General features: G+C 37.2%; 1 protein-coding gene across 7 annotated transcripts in view; it reads left to right on the forward strand.

Moving 5' to 3' along the window:
- The window catches only part of BRIP1 (BRCA1 interacting DNA helicase 1), a 201,940-nt gene that overhangs the window by 125,679 nt on the left and 52,184 nt on the right, over window positions 1-24,077 (forward strand). For all 7 annotated transcript variants that reach the window (XM_033846862.2, XM_019945486.3, XM_019945488.3 and 4 more), the window contains 2 exons: window positions 15,304-15,463; window positions 16,476-16,597. In XM_033846862.2, the coding sequence (XP_033702753.1) occupies window positions 15,304-15,463; window positions 16,476-16,597 (282 nt within the window). The remainder of the gene's footprint in view (window positions 1-15,303; window positions 15,464-16,475; window positions 16,598-24,077) is intronic.

The following is a 24,077-nucleotide window of genomic DNA, read 5'->3' on the forward strand; positions in this document are numbered from 1 at the left end:
TGGAAATGGACTGTAGAGAGTACAAGAAGCAGCACGTGACTGTGTAGGAGTTGACTGTAATAACTCATGTGAGAGATGGTGGTGGCCTGGACCACTGTGGTAGCGGTGTTTGGAGTCTAGGTATCATTTGAAAGTGCTGGCAGGAATTGCTGATGGATTGGATGTGCAGTGTGATAGAAAGAGAGGGAGTAAGATTTTCTTGCTGGGCTTTTTTCTTTATCTGTACTCTACTGCTGGTCAGTCTCATCTATGTTCATTCTTTTAGTTATGTCTATTTGTCTTGGTTTCCCAATTTATAATTCACTTCTGACTTTTCCTCTTTAAGTACCATAGTCAAGAGAAAAAACACCTTTTTTATGTCTTCTCTACTTTCAGTAATCTACTACAACACAGCTTCACTTCTGATACCTGATGTGTGGATTTCCATACATTAAACAATTCTGTGACACCAGCTGGGTGTCCTACATTTTAACTCAGTTATGACAATATCTACCTAGAGCACAGCATCAGATACCAGAGGTTAAGAGCTTCATCCCACAAGGCTGCCCCCACTTCGGACACCAATCTCATGTCCAGGTTGTTACCTTTGTGTCTGACTGACTGGCTATAAGTTAGAAGTTCCCACAACTCCCTTCTCAAGTTCAATTAATTTACTAGAGTGGTTCACAGAACTCAGAGAAACATTGACTTACATTTACCAGTTTAATATAAAGGATATATAGATGAACAGCCAGATGAAGTATATAGGGTGAGGTCCGGAAGGGTCCCGAGCACAGGAGCTTCTGTCCCCGTGGAACTGGGGTATACTACCCTCTGGCATGTGGTTGCATTCACCAACCCGGAAGCTCTCTGAGTTCCATTCTTTTTGGGTTTTATGCAGGCTTCATTACATAGGTACAATTGGTTAAATCATTGGCCATTGGCAGTTGACTCAACCTCTAGCCCCTTTCCCCTCCCTGGAGGTTCGGGGTGGGGTTGAAAATTTCATATGGTTGGTTCCTGAAAAGAGTTCCCAACTCTGTTCCAGCCTGTGCAACATCTGTGTGTGTGTGTGTGTGTGTGTGTGTGTGTGTGTGTGTGTGTGTAAGTGTAAGCTTCCCTACACCAACAAGCAATTCTTAGATGCCAGCAGGATGTCCAAGATTCAACTCAATTCTGACACTATCTACCCAGAGATAGAATCAGATTCCACAGGTAAAGGGCTCATTCCCACAAGACCACCCTCTACTTCAGACACTAGTTGCAAGCCCAGATTGTTACCTATACTTCTGACAGAGTGGCTGTAAACCAGAGGTTCCCATGACCCACTCCTTGGGTTCAGTTAATTTGCTGGAACAGCTCACAGAACTCAGGAAAACTCATTTACTCACTAGGTTACCAATTTATTATAAAAGAATATCAATCAATAGCCAGATGGAGAGATACGCAGTGCGAGGCTCTGAACAACTGAGAGGGTGAGACTGATAGTTTCATCCCGCTAATCAGGTGGTTGGCTCCATTGACAACTAGTCCGCATCCTAAACTGTTTTGCTAAAGTCACCTCATTAGTATAACAAAAGACATCTTTATCACTCTCAACACTTAGGATATTCCAAGGATTTGGGGAGCTGTGAGCCAGGAATGGTGGATGAAGACCAAATATATATGAGCAACATATTTTGGTTACCTGAATGACCAAATGTCACTGTTGTGGCCTCTCCCATTGCGGAGCACAGGCTCCAGACGTGCAGGCTCAGTGGCCATGGCTCACGGGCCTAGCCGCTCCGCGGCCTATGGGATCTTCCCAGACCAGGGCATGAACCCGTGTCCCCTGCATCGGCAGGCAGACTCTCAACCACTGTGCCACCAGGGAAGCCCTGTAGCTTGCTTTTTTAACTCAACATCTATAGATCGTGTTCATCCTTGTTGATACATGTGTTAACTAATTTATTCATTTATGCTACTGTTAACTAATTTGTTCATTTATACTACTGTGTTGTATTTGTCTTTGCATGTGTGGGTGTGTTTATATTTTTTCAATTTACAAAATGGTGGTAAAATATACATAACCTAAAACTTGGTGTTTAGCCATTCAGTGTCATTAAGTAGATTTACAATGTTGTACAACTATCACTACTATCCATTTCCAAAACATTTTCATCATCCCAATCAGAAATTCTGTATTCACTAAACAGTAACTCCTCATTCTCCCCTCGTCGTTCCCCGCCCCCCACCCCACTGTCCCTAGCAACTCCTATTCTACTTACTTTCTCTATGAATTTGTCTATTCTAGGTACCTCATAAAAATGAAATCATACTACATTTGTCCTTTTGTGTCTGGCTTATTTCATTTACCATAATGTTTTCAGGGTTCATCCACATTGTACCATGTATCAGGATTTCACTCCTTTTTATGGCTGAATATTATTTCATTATATGTATTTACTACTTTGTTTATCCATTCATTGTTGACGGATGCTTTCGTTGTTTCCACCTTTTTGCCATTGTGAATAATGCTGCTATTAATATTGATGTGCAACTATCTGTTTGAGTCCCTGCCTTCAGTTCTTTTGGTGATATACCTAGCAGTGGAAATTGCTGCTGGATCATATTGTAATTTTATGTTTATAAGAACTGACAAACTATTTTCCATAGTAGCTATACCATTTTACATTTTCACCAGCAATGTATGAATATTCCAATTTTTCCACATCCTTTCCAACACTAATTTTCTGTTTTTTGGATAGCAGCCTTCCTAATGAGTTTGAGGTGGTATCTCATTGTAGTTTTGATTTGCATTTCCCTAATGATTAATGAAGTTGTGCATCTTTTCATGTGCTTATTGGCCATCTGTATACCTTCTTTGGAGAAATGTCTATTCAAGTCCTTTGCCCATTTTTGAATTGGATTATTTGTTTTTGAGTTGTAGGAATTCTTTCTGTATTCTGGATATTAATCTCTTAACAGATAAATGACTTGCAGATATTTTTCCCATTCTGTGGATTACCTTTTCACTTTCTTGATAGTATGTTTTGATGCACAAAAATTTTTTAATTTTGATCAAGTCCAATTTTTTCTTTTGTTACCTGTGCTTTTTGGTGTTGTATCCAAGAAATCATTGCCAAATCCAGTGTCCTGAATATTTTGCCCTATTTTTTTTTCAAATAGTTTTATAGTTTTTAGGTCTTATACTTTGGTAATTTTGAGTTAATTTATATATGGTATAGGCAAGGGTTAACTTGATTTTTTTTTTTTTTTTTGGTATGTGGCTATCCAGTTTTCCCAGCATCATTTGTTGAAAAGACTTTTTTTTCCCCATTGAATGGTCTTGGCACCCTGGTTGAAAATCAGTTGACTGTATATTCGAAGGTTTATTTCCGGGCTCCCTATTCTGTTCCTTTGGTCTATATGTTTGTCCTTATGCCAGTAGTACACTGTTTGATTGCTATATCTTTGTAGTAAGTTTTGAAATTTGGAAATGTTAGTCCTTCAGCTTTGTCCGTTTACTTTCAAGATTGTTTTGGCTATTTGGGATCCCTTTTGATTTCATATGAATTTTAAGATATGTTTTTCTCATTCTGCAAAAAATAAAAAGTTGTTATTTTGGTAAGGATTGCACTGAATCTGTAAATTGCTTTAGGTAATATTGTCACATTAACAATATTAAATGTTCCAGTCCATGAACATTGGATGTCTTTCCATTTATTTATGTTTCTTTAATTTCTTTCAACAGTTTTGTAGTTTTCAGTATACAAGTCTTTTATCCCTTGGTTAAATTTATTCCTAAGTATTTTATTCTTTTTGATGATATTGTGAATGGAAATTTTTTTTTAGAACTTTCCTTTTATGGTTGTTCATTGTTAGTATATAGGAATGAAACTAATTTTTGCATGTTGATTTTGTATCATGCAACTTTACTGATCTCATTTATTAGCTCTAAAAACTGTGATTTTTTTTGTTTGTTTTAGTTTATGCGTGTGTGTGTGTGTGTGTGTGTGTGTGTGTGTGTGTATTCTTTAGTGTTTTCTAGATATAAGCCCGTGTCATCTGTGAACAGAGGTAGTTTTACTTCTTCCTTTCCAATTTGAATACCTTTTATTTTAGGGGAAAAGCTTTCAGTTGTTCACCACTGAGTATGATGTTTGAAGTGGGCTTTTCATATACGACCTTTAATATGTTTGGGAAATTCCCTTCCATTCCTAGTTTGAGTGTGTGTGTGTTTGTAATCATGAGAGGGTGCTGAATTTTGTCAGATTACTTTTTTGCATCAATTGAGATGATCATGTGGGGTTTTTTTCTTCATTCTATTAATGTAGTATATTACATTGATTGATTTTCATATGTTGAACAACCCCTGAATTCCAGGAGTAAATCCCAGTTGGTCCTGATGTATAATACTTTTGGTATGTTGCTGAATTTTGTTTGCTAGTATATGTTGAAGATTTTTTTAAATCAATTTTTAAATTTGTTTATTTTTTGGCTGCATTGGGTCTTCATTGCTGCCCACAAGCTTTCTCTAGTTGCAGCAAGCGGGGGCTACTCTTCGTTGCAGTGTGCAGGCTTCTTATTGCAGTGGCTTCTCTTGTTGCGGAGCACAGGCTCTAGGCGCGTGGGCTTCAGTAGTTGTGGCGCGCGGGCTCAGTAGCTATGGCATGAGGGCTCTAGGGTGCGGGCTCAGTAGTTGTGGCACACGGGCTTAGTTGCTCTGCGGCATGTGGGATCTTCCTGGACCAGGGATCATACCCGTGTCCCCTGCATGGGCAGGCGGATTCTTAACCACTGCTCCACCAGGGAAGTCCCATATGTTGAAGAGTTTTGCAGTGATATTCGTAAAGGATACTGGTCTGTAGTTTTCTTTGCCTGAATGTCTTTGTCTGCCTTTTGTATCAGGGTAAGTCTGGCCTCTAGAATGAGTTAGGAAATGTTCCCTCCTTTTCATTTTTTTGAAAAAGTGTGAAAAGGATTGATATTAACTCTTCTTTAATATTTGATGGAATTCATCAGTGAAGCCATCTGGTCTAGGGCTTTTCTTTGTTGGAAGGTTTTCGATTACTGATTCAGTCTCCTTACTTGTTATAAGTCTATTCAGATTTTCTATTTTCTTCATGATTCAGTTTTTTTTTTTTAGACTTATGTGTTTATAGAAATTTATCCATTACATCCAGATTATTAACCAATTTGGTGGCATACAGTTGTTCATAGTATTGTCTTATAATGCTTTTTATTTCTGTAAAGTTGCTCGTAATATCTCCACTTTCTTTTGTGGTTTAAGTAATTTGAGTCTTCTCCTTTTTTTCCTTAGCCAGTCTAGCTAAATATTTGTCACTTTTGTAACTTTTATTTGTCTATTTTTTCTATTCTCTATTTTATTTACTCTGCTCTTTCTTTTATCTTTCTGCTAGTTTTCGGCTTAATTTGCTATACTGTAAAATGTACAGTTAGGTATTTGAGATCTTTCTTTTTTTTAATGTTTGCATTTACAGCTAAAATATCTTTCATAGCACTGTTTCACTGTATCTCTAAGTTATGGTATGTTTGTATTTTTGTTTTCATATGTATCAAGGTATTTTCTAATTTTCCTTGTGATATTTGGTTTGATCCAGGGATTGTTTAAGAGTGTGTTGTTTATATTGTATAGCACAGGGAATTATAGCCATTATTTTGTAATATAAGGGAATATAATCTGAAAAAATACTGAATCACTATGCTGTACACCTGAAAGCAATATAATATTGTAAATCAATATAGTTCAATTTAAAAAAAGAGTGTGTTGTTTAATTTTCATTTATGTGTGAATTTTCCAGTTTTCTTTATTATTGATTTCTATTTCATTTCATTATAGTCAGAAAAACCACTCAATCCTTTTAAAGTTTGACTTGTATTGTGGCCTGACCTATGATCTATCCTAGAGGATGTTCTGCACACACTTGAGAAGAATGTGTATTCTGCTTTGTTAGGTGCAGTGTTCTATATATGTCTGTTAGGTCTAATTAGTTTATGGTATTTTTCAAGTCCTCTTTTCCTCCTTGAATTTCTATCTGGTTGGTTTTTCCATTATTGACATTGGGATATTAAAGTTTCCTACTATTATTATAGAACTATATTTCTCTCTATTCTGTCAGTTTTTGTTTTATATATTTTGGGGCTCTGTTCTTATGCATTTCTATGTTTATAATTATTATATCTTCATGAATTGACACTTTTTCAATATATAATATTATTCTTTGTCTCTAACAGTTTTTGACTTAAAGTCCATTTTTTATGGCTTTGTGTTACTGTCTAGCATCTTTTGATTTCAACTGAGGGACTCCCCTTAGCATTTCTGGTAAGGCAGCTCTAGTAGTGATGAACTCCCCCAGCTTTTGTTATTCTGTGAAAGTGTTTCTCCTCCTCCTCCTCCTCCTCCTCCTCCTCCTCCACCTGTCCCCTTCCCTTCCCCTCTATACTCCTCCCCCTCCCATCTTTCTTTCATTTTTTTTTTTTAATTTTTTTTTTTTTTGCCATACGTGGGCCTCTCACTGTTGTGGCCTCTCCTGTTGCGGAGCACAGGCTGCAGACGCGCAGGCTCAGAGGCCATGGCCATGGCTCACAGGCCCAGCCGCTCCGTGGCATGTGGGATCTTCCCAGACCAGGGCACGAACCCGTGTCCCCTGCATCGGCAGGTGGACTCTCAACCACTGCGCCACCAGGGAAGCCCTTTCCTTCATTTTTGAAGGACAGTTTTACTGGACATAGTGTTCTTGGTAGGTAGACTTTTTTTTTCTCTTTCAGCACTTTGAATATATCATCCCACTCCTTTTTTGCTTTGCTCTTGCTGCTTTCAAAATTCTCTCCATCTTTGATTTTTGACAGTTTGTTTATAATGTGTCTCAGTGTAACCTTCTTTGGATTCACCTTTTTCGCTGTCTGTTGGCTTCTTGAACCTGGATATCCATTCCCTCCCTCCACCCTTTTTAGGAAGTTTTTGGCTACTATTTCATTAAATAAACTTTGTACCTTTCTCTCACTTTTTTCACCTTCTGAGACTGCCATTTGTGTATATTTGTCTGCTTGAGGGTATCCTATAAATCCTCCAGGCTTTCTTCATTCTCTTTCATTCTCTTTTCTTTATACTTGTCTGACTGGATCATTTAAATGTCCTGTGTTTGAATTCACTGATTCTTAATTTGATGGACCATGCTGCTGTTGAACCCCTCTAGTGAGTTTTTAATTTCAGTTACTGTATTCTTCAGCTCCAAAATTTTTGTTTGGCTCTGTGTTTTGTCTCTTTTTTTTTGAAATTCTCATTTTGTTCATGTATCATTTCCCTGAGCTTGTTGAGCATCTTTATGATGGTGATTTTAAATTCTTTTTCACGCAATTCATATACCTCCATTTCTTTATGGTTGATTCCTGGAATTTATTTTGTTCCTTTGATTGGGCCATTTTCCCATTTCTTCATGTTCCAGATAACTTTGGGTTTGTATCTACACATTTGGAAAAACAGCCACCTCTCCCAGTTTTCTATGAACTGCCTTTGTACAGGGAAAGATCTTCACCAGTTAACTCAGCTGCAGATTCTGGAGGCCTCTCAAACCTTTTCTGTGGATGTGCCTTCTCTTGACTTGAGTGTGTAGATTCCTGATTAGAAGGATATTCCAGTTTTTTTTTTCCAAGAACTTGTAATTTTTTGTTCCCTCTGGGTTTTGTCTGTGGTACTACAGATTCTCTGGAACTGCTGCAAGCCACCCAGCTCTCTTTTGTTCTCTGCAGGCCTTTAGAGTATGCCAGGTCCCATGAGCTCTCTGAGTTAAGCAAGCAGAAACTAGTCCCTCAGGACACACCCCCACCCCCACCCCTACCCCCCAAAAAGTGGAATGTTGTACATTCTCCACTCTTCTCTTCTCCTCATCCAAGGTAGAGGCCGCCAAGCTGTACTGGCCTCTTTCTCCTAGTCCTCTGGAGTGGCAGCAAGCTGCTCAGCTCTCTTTTTTTCCTCAGTGGCCCCTTGGCATCTAGAGTATTCTGTATCTTGTCAGTATTCTGAGATATGTGGCACAGAAACCAGTCCCTCAGGCAGCTCCCTGCCTGAACATTGGACGTATGGTCCAATAATTTCCATCCTCAGGGAGAAGCTGGGAGTTGGGGATTTTATCACAGTAGTTAAGTGCTGAACCAGGGGAAGAGACTATGGCAAATGAGTGCATGCTAGTTTAAACCTTTGCCTTTGTACTCAGCGGCCCCCAACCTGGCAACATTTCCTGTTAGTGCATAGATTCAGGCAAGACAGAAACCAGTCCCCTGGGTAGCCCCCCTAAAAGTCTGCACATTAGACATGTTTCAATCTCCTTTTAACTCCCTTAGGGAGAAGCTGGGAATTGGAAGTCTCCCAGTTGCACCATGCTGAGCTGGGTGGGGGGACAAAGACAAAAGTTATGCCACGAATTTTCCTACCATCTTCATTGCAGCTGGTTTTATATTCATCTGGGAGGTAGGAACCTCTTAACTGTTTTCTGGATTTCTCACAACAGTAACTGGTCCATGTGTTGTTGTTGAATCAGGGTTTCCATGGAGGCAAGGAGAAGCTGTTGACTTACCCCTTATTGAATTTTTAAAGTGGAGATGTGAGTAGATGAAGTGGTAGGATTTGTATTTTGAAAATATTGCTCTGGCTGAAATGTAAAGACCTAGGAGTGATAGATAAGAAACAGAAAATCCAGTTAGGAACCTATCAGAGTAGTCCTTCAGGAGATTATGATAGCTTAGATTGAACTGGTGGCTTTGGATATGGAGAGTTATTTGGAAGACAAATTAATAAGGCTTGGTAATAGATTGAATATGGGTGATGAGGGGGAGAGGGAATTGTTAAGGATGATTCATTGTTCAAAGCAACTCAGTGCATGGTGATATCCTTTGTTGATAAAAAAAATACTAGAATAGTATAAATTTGGTCTTTTATGAAACATTTCAGGTGCCTTTGAAATACCTAACTGGTGAATTTTATTAGGCCATCGGACATATGAATATTCATGTAGAGGAGCAGTTGGGGCTTTAAATACATACAAAATTTGGAGTTTTAGGCTGTGTTTATTCTGCATCTTTAGGTATGTAATATTCTCTCACTGTAAGTGCCGTGAAGGCAAGGACTTTTTCTGTCCTGTTCTCTGCTTTATTCTTAGATTTCTGATGTTGTTTCTGGCACATTGTAGGGTTTAATATTTTTGTTGTTGTTTTTGTTTGTTTTCTTATCTTCATCCTCTATCACCACTGTCTTGGTATTACTAAAAACATAAATAAGAAATAGATATTTCATATTTATATAAGATCACATAATGTATCATCTATATATGAATCATAAATTATATTAATAAAATGAAAACCTCAAAACTATCACTTGAGATCTAAATATTACTGTTAAAGTTATCTGGATGCTCCTTCAAATTCCCATCACTTTGTTCACTCCCACAGAATTAATAATTGTCCTAAAGCAGGGGTCCCCAGGCCACAGACCGGTACCAGTCCATGGCCTGTTAGGAACCAGGCCGCACAGCAGGAGGTGAGTGGTGGGTGAGTGAGCAAAGCTTCACCTGTATTTACAGCTGCTCCGCATCGCTCACATTACTGCCTGGGCTCTGCCTGCTGTCAGATCAGTGGTGGCATTAGATTCTCGTAGGAGCGCAAACCCTACTGAGCATGCGAGGGATCTAGGTTGCACGCTCCTTATAAGAATTTAATGCCTGATGACCTGAGGTGGAGCTGAGGCAGAGATGCTAGTGCTGCGGAGCGGCTGCAAATACAGATTATCATTTGCAGAGAGGTTTGACTCCACAGAGACCATAATAAATCAGTTGCTTGCAGACTCATATCAGAACCTTATCAGTAAGTGGCAAGTGACAATTAAGCTGCATCTGGTGGCAGGCTTTATAGTGGCAAGTAAATTGATGTACTTCAATTATACAGCTGCATCTGGTGGCAGGCTTTAAGTCAGAATCCGACACTTATTTTAGTCCACGCATGGCCTGCCCATTATTTTATTTACCACTTCCATTTACCACTCTTTCCCGCGCTGCACTCTTGTCTCAGTCACAGTTTTGGTAAGCCCACAAGCTAACCCTAGCCAAAATGACTAAAAAACAAACGTCACTGGAGAGCTTCTTTGTAGAGGGGGAAAGACCCAATGATGAGATAGCAGAATACTCTAAGACTGCCAACAGAAAGAAAGCTGCATTTGAAAGAAAATACCAAGAATCCAACTTAAATTATGGGTTCATTGCTACAGGTGATTCACATTCTCCAAGCCCGCTTTGTATATAATACGTGGTGACAGGCTATCCAGCGAAGCCATGAAAACTTCAAAACTGCTTAGCCACTTGGAGACCAAGCACCTTGAATTAAAAGACAAGACTTTGGAGTTTTTCAAAAGAAAAAAACGTGAACACGAACAGAAGCAACTGTTGAAGGCCACCACTTCATCAAATATGTCTGCACTGAGAGCATCATTCTTAGTGGCAAACCGCATTGCTAAAGCTAAGAAGCCCTTTACTATTGGTGAAGAGTTGATCCTGCCTGCTGCTAAGGACATTTGTCATGAACTTTTAGGAGAGGCTGCAGTTCAAAAGGTGGCATGTGTTCCTCTTTCGGCTGCACCATAACTGGACGAATTGATGAAATAGCAGAGGATATTGAGGCACAGTTGTTAAGATTAATGAATCACCATGGTATGCAGTCCAGGTTGACAAGTCTACCAATGTTGACAGCAAGGCAACATTGCTTGTTTCTGTGCGATATACTTTTCAGAAGGATGTACATGAGAATATGTTATGTGCACTTTTGTTGCCAACCAACACCACAGCTGCAGAACTACTCAAGTCCTTGAATGATTACATATCAGGAAAGCTGAATTGGCCATTTTGTGTTGGTATATGCACTGACAGAGTGGCTGCCGTGACTGGACGGCTTTCTGACTACTCGGGTCAAAGAGGTCACTTCTGAATGTGAGTTTTCGCACTGTGTCATCCATAGAGAAATGCTGGCTAGCCAAAAAATGGCACCTGAATTTAACAACGTTTTGCAGGATGTGATCAAAATTATCAGCCACATTAAAGTACATGCCCTTAACTCACATCTGTTCGCGCAGCTCTGTGAGTAGATGGACACAGAGCACACACGTCTTCTCTTATACACAGAAGTGAGATGGCTTTCTAAAGGTAGATCACTGGCCAGAGTTTTTGATTTACGAGAGCCGCTCCAGAGATTTCTTTTAGAAAAACAGTCACCACTGGCAGCACATTTCAGTGACACAGAATGGGTCGCAAAACTTGCTTACTTGTGTGACATATTCAACCTGTTCAGCAAATTCAATCTGTCACTTCAGGGGAGAATGACAACTGTATTCAAGTCGGCAGATAAAGTGGCTGCATTCAAGGCAAAATGGAATTATGGGGGTGACGAGTGAACATTGGGATTTTTGACATGTTTCAAACAGTAGCAGAGATTTTGAAAGAGACTGAGCTAGGACCTTCTTTCTCCCAGCTGGTGCATGACCACTTATCTCAGCTTTCAAAAGAGTTTGAGCATTATTTCCCAACCACAAAAGACCCCCGAACTGGGAAGGAATGGATCTGTGACCCATTTGTGATATAAGCCAGGTGAATCGACTTTGTGCTAGAAGAGAATCAGCTGCTTGAGATCGCAGATGACAGTGGCCTTAAGAGTATGTTTGAGACAACTTCAAATCTCCATACATTCTGGATTAAAGTCAAGGCAGAATATCCCAAGCACCCTCACCATCTTAATATTCCTACAACAGTGTATGAGAGTTCTAATTTCTCCATATTCTCACCAACACATTAACAATAGATACAACTGAAGAGCAGATTTCTGAATAAGAGTTCTAGTCATGATTGATATTTTGTCTCTTGCTGCCTCAGCTTTGCTAGAGTTGCCCAAAATATACCTCTGGACCTGGCTCTAAATATACCTTTGGAAAGGGTAATAGGTGTCAGACTGCATTAATTTTTTATTGAAACAAATTACTTTAATAACTTCTTAGCTATGTTTAGATAGTTTAAATAGTCTTTCCTTTTTAAATTAAAGCAAATTTGAATGATTTATATAGGGAAAAAATTTTGCCCAAGTTATAAAATTTGCATTAACAATAAAGTTTTTCAGATCTAATGCAAACCTAGAAAAAAGTAGTTTGTTTTTGAGTGGCCCACCTTTCTCCTTTTCGTTGTCTCCTATTGTCCAAATTGTAATCTTATATGTCAGTATTATACCCTGACAATTCAGTTTTTAAAATTTAATAGAATCAAAGAACTTTAAAGCTAAAAGTTCCTTCAGATATGTCAACAAGCTTAACAGCTTTATTTTGCAGGTAAAATGTTTTAAAGACCCAGTAGTAACATGTGACAGTTTAATCTGTATTTGCTATAGAAGTTTTCTGAAGTGATTGATAGTGCATATCGTACTTTTTAATTGTGATACGCACGATTTATTTACAAACCTGTGACCATTTTCATTGTCCATAAATTTCTGAAGTTCTTAGAATCCAAAATCAGTGGATAAAATGTCTTTTCTTGTAACAAATTTTGAAATATTGCATATATCATTCTTGCTTTAAAATTTTCTAAGCTTTTGTGAACACAAAGTTAGACGTTTTCTAAAGCATGTATAACTCTTTGATATTCTGAATTCTGTTCTGTATAATGGGGAAGAATTCCCTACTGGATTTCTTTGGGGGGAATTTTGTGCATTGAACCAGTTTCTTTCTTATTTCTCAGGTTTCCCTTCTTAAATAGATGTTAGTCTATTAAAATGGACTATATTTTGGAATCATCAACTTAATGGTCTTCCTTAAGTAAAATGTTAGGTACTTCTCCAGATCTTGAATGTTCAAAACATTGAAATTGCTGTTATCTCAGACTCAAGGAAAAAGAGTTGAAATATTATCTGTGTTTTCAGAAAAAGGTATACCACCATTGAATTTCATTCTACTAAGAATCAACAATTATGCAAATTCATGACACACTTCATCTGGTTTTACATCCTTGGGATATTTTTACACTCTTCTAACTGAATTACAGCAGCCAGAACAGACTAAGAATTTGCATGGTTAGAAACTTTGATTCAGAAAGTGTATATTCAAAAAGCAAGTTCTAATAGCCAACGTTGAGGCACTCGAAGATTTTTAAATTAATAATATCCCTATGTTTTTTTACCTGTTAACATGGTGTTATGGGGAATTTTTATTTTTATTGATCAGGACACCATGATCAATGTATAATATGCAGTGAACTATTTTACCAATTAGTGATTTTCTTAGTGATTAGTGTGTTCTGGCTGCTATAACAAAATACCACAGACTTGGTAGCATGTAAACAACGGAAACTTATCTCTCACAGCTCTGGAGGCTGGAAGTCCGAGATTAGGGTGCCAGCATGGTTGGGTGAGAGCCCTCTTCCTGTCAGAAGCCAGTGGCTTCTTGCTGTGTCCTCCTGTGGTGGAAGGGGCAAGGGAGCTCTGTGGGATCTTTTTTATAAGAGTACTAATTCCATTTGTGAAAGTTCCGCCCTCATGGCCTAATCACCTTTAAAGACCCCACTTCCTAATACCTTCATCTTTGGGGATTAGGATTTCAAAAAATGATTTTGAGGCTTCCCTGGTGGCGCAGTGGTTGAGAGTCCGCCTGCCGATGCAGGGGACGCGGGTTCGTGCCCCGGTCCGGGAAGATCCCACATGCCGCGGAGCGACTGGGCCCGTGAGCCATGGCCGCTGAGCCTGTGCGTCCGGAGCCTGTGCTCCGCAACGGGAGAGGCCACAACAGTGAGAGGCCGGCGTACCGCAAAAAAAAAAAGATTTTGGAGGACCACCAACATTTAGACCATAGCAGTGATTTTTAAAAAAATTTGTTTTATAATCTTATTAAGATTATTTCTGAAAATAGATAAGGTAAAATTCTGAGGAAATAAACCATCTTATAAAAATTAGTTTTTTTCTCTAGAGAATTTGCAGTAATTTCTTGGTGCTTGCCTGTATTGTAATAATTGGTCCATATTGCATAGAATTCTGCATAAAACAAGTAGGTAAAGCAGTTCAGTTTAAATCATAATAATCTCTACTACTGGCTTTTGTCTTTTTTAATTTATTTCACCTCTTATATTTATTAACTTTTGCTTTCTTTGCATTTTCTGTTTTTCTAGCTTCTTAAAAAGAATGCTTAATTTCAATAGTTTTAAATTTTTTAAATACATTTCAAGTTATAAGCATATTTCTAAGTATTGCCTTTACCTCATCCCACATGTTTCGAATTATGGGTGCTTTTTTATCATTCATATCTAAAGATGTCATGAATTTTATTGTGTTTTCCTCTCTAAACCATATGTTCTTGGGAATTCCCCGGCGGTCCAGTGGTTGGGACTTTGTGCTTCCACTGCAGGGGGCACAGGTTCGATCCCTTGTTGAGGAACTAAGATCCTGCATGCTGTGTGGTGCAGCCAAAAAAATAAAATAAATTTTAAACCATATGTTCTTTTTTGTTGTTATTTATTTTCTTTTTCTTCCAGTTTTATTGAAATATAATTGACATATAACACATATGCTCTTTCAGAATACAATCTTTAGTGTCGGGCTTGTATGTTTGTTTTTTCCCACTAACTTAATATTATTGACTTTTAATCTAAAATTGCATTGTTGTTAGGATATGTGGTTAATCTGATAAGGATTCTTTGAAATTTGTTGAAAGTCCTTTTGTAATCTAGCACGTTTATTTTTGTAAATGTTCCATTTGTGCCTTTATATTTTCTACTTGTTGGCTACCTGAATCTCTGTTTATATATTTACTCAATTCAGTTTATTAATGATGATCAAATTTTAAAACAGCATAGCTGCCTATAGACTAGGTAGAATGATCTTAAAGAATCTTCATTTAAAGTATCTTTAGTTAAAGATATTAAGAACTTCACCTTAGATTTAGAGATAACTTAAAATTTATGAATTTTGACAGAAGTAATTTTTTCCTGCTTTTGAAATCCCTAAGATAGCAATGATAGAAGCAGTAGCAGTAGCAGCAGTAATGTTAGTAGTAATAGTAATGGTAACAGCAGCCACAACAGCTAGCATCTGTGGAGCTCTTACTGGGTGCCAGACATCATTCAAAGCTTTCTATATCAGTTAATGAATTTACCCAATAACAACTCTATGACATATAATTGTTTTCCTCTTTTTATGGAGTCAAACACAGAAAGGTTAATACTCTTGCCATTGTAGTCACATGGTCTTTCAACAAATAAATGTAAGTTCAGTTGGACACACACACAAAACATTTTTTTTCTTTCCCCTTTCCAGTTACTAGAAAAGTTAAAAGAACGTTGGCTCTCCACTGGTGTATGGCATAATCTGGAGTTGGTGAAGACAGTCATTGTAGAACCACAGAGAGGAGAAAAAACTGATTTTGATGAATTACTGCAGATGTACTATGATGCGATCAAGTACAAAGGAGAAAAAGGTAATTGGAAATTATTTGATGGTCAGTGAAAAAAAATTTTTCCCATAAAGTGAAAAGTTGGTGCTGTTAGAATTTTATTTGTGTTATCTTTTTTAAATGAATTGCACTTGAGAAAAATTATATTTTATAATCCTAAGTGAAAAGAACATAGGTTAAAGAAATTCTTTTATTTGGAGTTGTTCACCTATGAATATTTTCACTTGAAGATGACAGTTCAGTTTTATGAAATGGCATGCGTTCAGGTATTATCCCATAGACTTCCTTACGCTAACTAAAATGTTTTGTTAAAGAAGGTAGGTAGAGTATGCATTAATATCTTCCTTACTAGCCAAATGAGCCCTACATTTTTATGTAAAAAATATACTTTGTGCTTATATTTTATTACATAAGGTAAACTTGAGTTTTCAAAACATAACTGAAGGCTAAATTTCAAAGTTAGAGAATGCCCATAAAAAGTTTGACAAGAAGGGCTAATAGTAATTTATGAACAGTGCAACATCATAAAGATATTATAACATAATTGTCAATATCCTTGTATGGTAAGTTTATACACAGAGTATTCTGTGTATGTGTGTTTTAAATACTTTTCAATATAATATTGATTCAATATGATATATAGTAAATATTAGAGTTATTTAAATCATTCTGATAACTTTACATTCTGGTGGTAAAGATAGTGATTTCAATTCAGTATTTTAAAGTTAAAACAGTTGGTTCACAGTTGCTCAGCTCACATGCAAGTTACTACTCTGACATGGTTTTTCTGTATAGTTTAACTGGGAGATACACAGTTTATAAGTTGGTTCTACCATGTTGCACCTAAATGTAATTTTGTTTCTTTTATTTATTTGAAGACATTGAATTTTAAAAACTTTATAACAGTTTTAAATTTTGTTTCTTTAAAATTTGGTATTATAATTACTTAATAATCAGATCTTTTCAAAACGACAAGAATAAGAATTTCTGGGAATTTTGAGTGTGCTTATTAAAATGTTGATTTTTGTTGCTTAAGATGGCGCCCTCCTGGTGGCAGTTTGTCGTGGTAAAGTGAGTGAGGGTCTGGATTTCTCAGATGACAACGCCCGTGCTGTCATAACAATAGGAATTCCTTTTCCAAATGTGAAAGATCTACAGGTAGGCCAGCAAAGCCTTAAGAAGTTTTATTTATCACAGAAGTTGTTGATTTTGTGTAAGGTTAATTAGACATTTTTCTTGTATCCTCAGGCATTTTATATTATTTTTTAATTAATTAATTTATTTTTGGCTGCATTGGGTCTTGGTTGCTGCACACAGGCTTTTCTCTAGTTGTGGCGAGCAGGGGTTACTCTTCATTGCGCTGCACGGGCTTCTCATTGCGGTGGCTTCTCTTGTTGCAGAGCACAGGCTTTGTTGCAGAGCACAGGCTCTAAGCGCACAGGCTCTAGAGTACAGGCTCAGTAGTTGTGGCACACGGGCTTAGTTGCTCCGCGGCATGTGGGATCTTCCTGGACAGGGCTCAAACCCATGTCCCCTGCACTAGCAGGCGGATTCTCAACCACTGCGCCACCAGGGAAGCCCCAGACATTTTATTTTAATGCTCTAGTGACTCAGAATGAGTGAGAAAGGTTTAGGAGATACGGGTTTATTTTATTTTTAACTTACCCTGTCTTCTGCTTAGTAAGAGTGATTTTCAAAGTGTGGTCCTGGGTCGGGAGCATCACTATTATCTGGGAACTTAATAGAAATAGATATTTCCAGGCTCCATCGAGACCTACTGAATCAGAAGCTTTGGAGGTAGAGCCCAGCAATTTGTGTTTTATCAAACTCTTAGTCGCAGACTGACAGGGAGCCCCCGGGGAATTCTAGGGCCCTTTCTCTATCTATCTCTATCCCTTCTCTCCAATGCCATGCCTTGCCCTGCAGATTTTAGTGATTTTCGCTGTTTCAAGTTCTGATATTTTCCATTTCAGCTCGGCAGAAACACCATACTCTGCTTGTACTTCAGTGCTCTGTGCTACTGTCGGAAAATTATACCTAGGAAGAGAGCTGAGAATCATAGAGTTCACCTAATGGATCTTATGAGATTATTTTATCTCTGAGATTACAGTTTTAGGCTGCCTGGTGTCTACTCCCTAAAAGCAGTTGCTTTATCTGTTTTGTCCAGTTTTACAGTTACTTACAATGGGAGGGATATTCCTAAACCAGGTATTCTACCTTGGTCAGAAACAGGAGTTTTGCTTCATTATCACTAATTGTTTGCTAAACATACTTGAAAAATTATTTGTAGTAATAATTTGAAGCCTAAGGTGATGTTATCTTTATCGGGGAGGATTTTCTTTTACTTCCTACAGGAATTTGAAGTTGCTAGCAACCTGAGACCAAGACTTGAGGTTTTCTGGCCACTGAGCTGACTCTGATGAGTATAATCCATATCCCTCCCAGGATACAACCTGTTAGGATCTCATACTAAAACAAGAATTCTTTCCCTAGGCAGTTATCTTCTTTATTGATAATATTTTACTAGACACTGTGAATTATATAGTAGTAACAGTAATAATATTTCTCTAATTAGCTTCTACTCTTCCCTGACCTCTGGACCTTGTCAAAATTTCTGAAAGTCCTCAGGAGGTATTTAATCCTTTCAGCCTACAGTACTTTGGTGCCTTCTACTGCCTTTCTCCAGCCACCAGTGCTACCACTGAGAGTGCTGATGACCATTCCCAGGGCTCCTATTCTAAAGTGGCTAATGCTGCCTCTGACTACTACTACTGATGAAACAGTAGACATCCACTCAAGAAAACTGTTGTGTTCACCATCAATAGTATTAGTGCTCATTCCACTGAAGCTGAGTTCTGCTGATTGTACTGCTGTCGGCAGTGGTACTGTCTTTTTTTGATGTCTTATCATTTTACCTTGGCCCTATATTACTGTACTAACGCTGCTTTGTTTAAGTGGAGAGAATCTCTTTCCCACACTTTCTACTACGCATTCTTCCCACATCTTAAATATAAATTTTTCCCCCTAAAACTAGCTCTTTCAACTTTTGCTTGTATCTTATTTCATTCTTGGACCTATGTATGAGTCCTTGAGAGCTGGAAAAGGAGCTTTATGGCTAATAACTAGGTTGTACTAAATATTACACTCACAAAGTAACAAATCCTGAAAGAATTCACATCAAACTCATAATAGTGATTGTGATTGAGAAGAGAAAGGAATGATATTGGGGGTAGTTATCAAAAGGGCTTTAGCTTTTCCTATAATAGCTGTCTTACTAAAAAACAAGCTTAAAGAAAATATGGGGAGAACACAAGTGTTTATTATGTTATTCTTTGAAAAATCCTTAAAATTAAATAAAGTGTTACTTGTGAAGGAAAAAAAAATTACATTTACCTTCTGTTTTCTCTACTGTCATTCCCAACAGCTGTGATTCTGGGTGTTGTTATTGCACCAATCTTGGATTTCTTAATGCTTTCTTTCCTCAGGATAAGTTCTTCCCAGGCAACATCTCAGTCTGTTGTTTAAAAAACAAGATACCGGTGACCTGCTCTGACATCCCTCAGTAATGGTCCTACTTGTCGTAGTTGTGCTTATCTGAATTCCAATGGCTCCAGTTGTATAAAATAGCAAAATAACAGAAGCTTCAATGAGGTCTGCATAGGGAGGAGAGGAGGGTGATTCTAAAGGAGTTTCCCTAGTGGTTCCTAAAAGGGACAAGTAGGGTGGACCCAAGAGTAGTCTGAGCTGCAGGATCAAGGGACAGACAGAAAAAGAGGAAAAGTCATTATTGGAAAGACTTGGAAGTGTATTTCTTGTTGCATATGTCTGGATCACTTCTTCCTGTCTAACAAACAATTCTAAAACTCAGTGGCTTAAAATACCAGTCATTTACTGTGGGTCAGCATCTATGAGGGTGGGGTGGGCAACAGATGATTTCAGCTGGGCTCAGTCACCCTGCTATGGTTTGACCAACATAGGTTGCACTCAACTGGATCAGCTGTGCTGATGGATCTCATCCTTTGTGGACCAACAGACCAGCCAAAGCATGTTATTGCAATGGCAGGGTACAAGAGAGCAGGCTTGACTGTGTAAGCACTTTTCAAATACCTGTTTATGTCACATCTACTAACATATTGCCCAAAGTATGTCATATGCCCAAGCCCAAAGTCAACAGCAGTGGCAGGGTTGGGGGAAGGGGGTATTTTCCACCACACATGGCAAAGGGCTTAGAATAAGGACTCCAAAAAGGAGTCCTGGCCTTTTTTTTTTAATAACTAAAGGATATTTATAAAGCATTCATTCAAAAGACTGATGTTTATAAGCTTTAAGAGTATAGATATGCAATTTTTATAATAATTAAGGACTTTTATCTTCTGGAAATGACCAGAATATAATAGTACCTGAAATATCTGAGTATATGAAATAACTCAGAGCACCATTATGGATTTCTCAAAATTTATAAATGATCAAACAAGTTATTGAAAATAATAGTACACTTCTATAAGATATAAAAGAAATACAAAGTTTGAAATTTTAATAAAGCTCACTTCATTTTTTGTTGTTGTTGCCTGTGTTTTTGGTGTTATATTTAGGAAAACATTGCCAAATCCATGGTCATGCAGATTTGCCCCTAATGTTTTTTGTCAAAGAGTTTCATAGTTTTTGCTCTTAAATTTAAGTATTTGATCCATTTTGAGTAAAGTTTTGTATATGTTGTAAAATGAGTCTAACTTCCTTATATCTAAAATGAGTCTCTTGTAGACATCATATAGTTGGATCATGTTTTTTTTTTTTTAATTAATTAATTTATTTTTGGCTGCGTTGGGTCTTTGGTGCTGCTCGTGGGCTTTCTCTAGTTGAATCGAGCAGGGGCTACTCATCGTTGCGGTGCGCGGGCATCTCATTGTGATGGCTTCTCTTGCTGCGGAGCACGGGCTCTAGGTGTGTGGGCTTCAGTAGTTTTGGCGTGCAGGCTCAGTAGTTGTGGCTCGTGGGCTCTAGAGCGCAGGCTCAGTAGGTGTGGCACATGGGCTTAGTTGCTCCACGGCATGTGGGATCTTCCCAGACCAGGGCTCGAACCCACGTCCCCTGCATTGGCAGGCAGATCCGTAACCACCGCGCCACCAGGGAAGTCCTGGATCATGTTTTTTAATTTATTCTGCCAATATCTGCCTTTCTGTTGGAGAGTTTAATCCATTTACGTTTAAAGTAATTACTGATAAGGAAGGGCTTGTTTTACCATTTAACTATTTGTTTTCTGCATGTCTTATGTGCTTTTTGTTCCTCAGTTCACTCATTATTGCCTTTTTTGTGTTTAGCTGTTTTTTGCTATGTACTATGTTGATTCCCTTCTTTCCTTTTGTGTATATTTTTCAGTTATTTTCTTAGTGTTACCTTGGAGTTAATCTCTGTCTCTCCCTTTTTATATTGTTATTGTCATAGATTACATCTTTATATATACATTGTGTGCCATTAACATAATTTACAGTTATTGTTTTATGCATTTGCCTTTTAAATCACATGAAAAAAACCAGTTACAAACGAAAAGTATGATAATATTGGCTTTTATATTTACCTACATAGTTATTTTTACCAGTGTTTTTTATTACTTCCTAAAGCACATACTTACACTGCCTTCATTATATTATATTTTAGTGTTTATAAATATGTTTTATAATCTGTTAGATTACCTCAAAGATTAGGACAATTTCTTAAATATCTTTGTCTCTACAATTAAATATTGCCTTGGAATATAGTGAGTGTTCAATAAGTTGATTTAATTAATGATTAATATGTTTATTATTTAATATATTTATATTTAAAGTCTTAAATATATGTATACTTATATATTTAAATATAATTAAGTATTAAATATATACTAAATATTAAAGTAAAATTAATTAAAATAAAACAAAGTTCAGTATATTTAATATAAGTTATCAAAATAGTAATTTGGTTTTGTTGTTTGTTTTACTTGGCATTGTTATTAAAAAACAACAACCCTCCATTCCTGGACTCTTTAATTAAGGCATCATAATGATAGTAATCATTATTTGATGATAATGACTAGGACAGTAGTTAACATTAATATTACTTATAATAAGGCAGTACAGTATGTTGTTACAATCATAAATCATTAAAGGAGTTATGAAGGGAATACTCAATTCCAATAGCATTTTACACCCTAATACATAGTAGAACATAATAATGGAGAGAGTATATTAATCATACTGGCTACCACTCTTTATATTAGTGTTCTCTTGTTGTGTTACAAATTACCACAAACATAGTGGTTTAAAACAGCACACATTTCTTATGTCACAGTTTCCATGGGTCAGGAGCCTGGGTGTGGCTTAGCTGGGTCCTTTGCTCACGTTTCCGCAAAACTGCAGTCAATGTTGTTGGCTGGGCTGCTTTTTCATCTGGCTCTTGGGGTCTTCTTCCGAGTTCATTTAGGATGTTGGCAGAGTTCAGTTCCTTATAGTTGTAGGACTGATCTAGCCAGGGGCTGCTCTCATCTCCTGCAGGCTACTCAGAATTCCTCGTTATGTGGCCTTCTCACAGGCCCTCTCACAGCATGGCAGGTTATTTATGCAAGGCCAACAAGATGCTGTCTAGCTCCAGTCTCCTAAGATGGAGCCATACAACAACATAATAACAGGAGTAACTTCCTCACACCTTTGCGTTATAACATGATCTAATCAAGGGAGTGTCTACCCCATCCCCTTGCCACATTCTGTTGGCTAGAAGCAAGTCACAGGTTCTGCTCACTCTCAAGGTGAGAGGATTATACAAGACATGACTCTCTGGGAGTCACCTCAGGGTGTGTCTGCCATATTCTGGTTTTCTATAAAATGAATTGATGAACTAAATGATTTCCATAAATGGCTCTTCCAAACCTAAAACAATACTTCAAATTACTGGACCATAAATTAGGACTTCACAGTTTTCTTTTACATTAGTACTCAGCCTATCATGCAGAATAAGTGGAAATTATTTGTAAATGAGAACCTGAAATATTCTATCTTATGAAAACAAAACAATCTATTTCTGTCTTGTTTTCTCTATTGTTTTATTTGAATTCATATTTTAAAGAGTTAAGGTCAGTGTCCGAGTTAGAAAAGTGATTTGAGTGGGACAAAGAGGGCAATGACCTTAATTTTATGATACTAAAATTTTTTTCTTAAATTTGAGACAGATTATGGAAGTCAAAATTAAAATACAGTTTAAAATACTAACTTAAGACTCTTGTAGTCTCAACTGCAGAGTTAGGCTTTTAGAGAAGCAGGAAAATGTATGTTAGAGCCAAAAATATGACTTCTTTGGCTGTGACCAGGATTTCCTCTTCCCACCTTGGGGACTAGAAAGTAGAGGTAGGAAAATTTCATTTTGGAGCCAAGTGTGACTTGTTTAGTTCAAGTCATAATTTATTGCACATACCTCAGGGACCTGAAAATAAAGAAACCCACTGTGAAATGTTGATAACGGGCCACTCTGAAGGACAGGCATTAAGCTAACTTTCCTGGTGAGGATTTTTTTCACTTCCACCTTTCCCAGATGCTTCTTATCATTCTATAAGGACATACTTAATCATGTAATAGCTAAAAAGGAAACTTTCTGTGCACTAAAGCAAAGTATTTGAGGGACAGGAGAGTGAACCAAGGCCTTTATATGATTAGATGTTGGTGGAAAAATATAACTAAAAGGAAAGTTGTTTTCTTTTAATGCAATTAAGTCACAGTATAACAACACTGCCCTTTTAGTGGATATCTAAAACAAATCCTTTGGCCAATTAGTATGATATAAAAACTTAGACAGACTTCAACTTTATAATTCAGGCATCCACATTTCAAGTTGGTGGCATGGGCATAATTTGTGAGACGTTGTAAGGTACGATATTTAGAGTTTAAAATTCCATTTTATTTGTATTCTTTAGCACAATTTAGTAGTATATAAAAATATTCTCCCTTCATGGGTATTGTGCCTTTTCCTCTGAAAAAAATGCATAAAACCATGGCATGTGCCTAAAAATTTTTATGCTTTAAAAATGTTCCAGTTGGTATCTTAGATTTCTACAACAAGTTTAGTAAAATTTGATGGTAATATTCTATATCAGAAGAGCTCTTACAATTATTAAAATAACTAAGATATAAATTTTATGTTTGTGTATTATTTTGCTTTAGTAATATAGTATGTTGAATCACCAAAATAGATTTCATTTGGAAACTATTTAAAATTCTGATAGTGATCTGATTAGTTATCTCAGTATTGGCATATGATAATCATTATGAATTCCTTTTTTCATTTGGGAAACTTGTTTTAGCTCTGAAGATACTGGACTATTTAAGTATATTATTTTTTAATCAGTTTTGAAAAATTGCATTAATGATTGAAAGATACTGGCATCTATTTTAATTTTGTTAGTTATTGACTTTATATCAAACACACATAAAACCTCAGAAAAGGGCTGTTATCCTTTGCTTGCCCCAGAGGATAACAGCATTAATAAAATTGAGTGCACATTAAACCAGTGCTTTCAAGTGTCAAAATATTATTAGATGATGGCAGTATTAGAATTCTTGAATCTGACATTTCTTTTTAAGTAGACTGTTGTTCCTTCATTATTCTTGTTGCTTTG

The sequence above is a fragment of the Tursiops truncatus genome, chromosome 20 (assembly GCF_011762595.2).
Source record: "Tursiops truncatus isolate mTurTru1 chromosome 20, mTurTru1.mat.Y, whole genome shotgun sequence".
NCBI lineage: Eukaryota > Metazoa > Chordata > Mammalia > Artiodactyla > Delphinidae > Tursiops > Tursiops truncatus.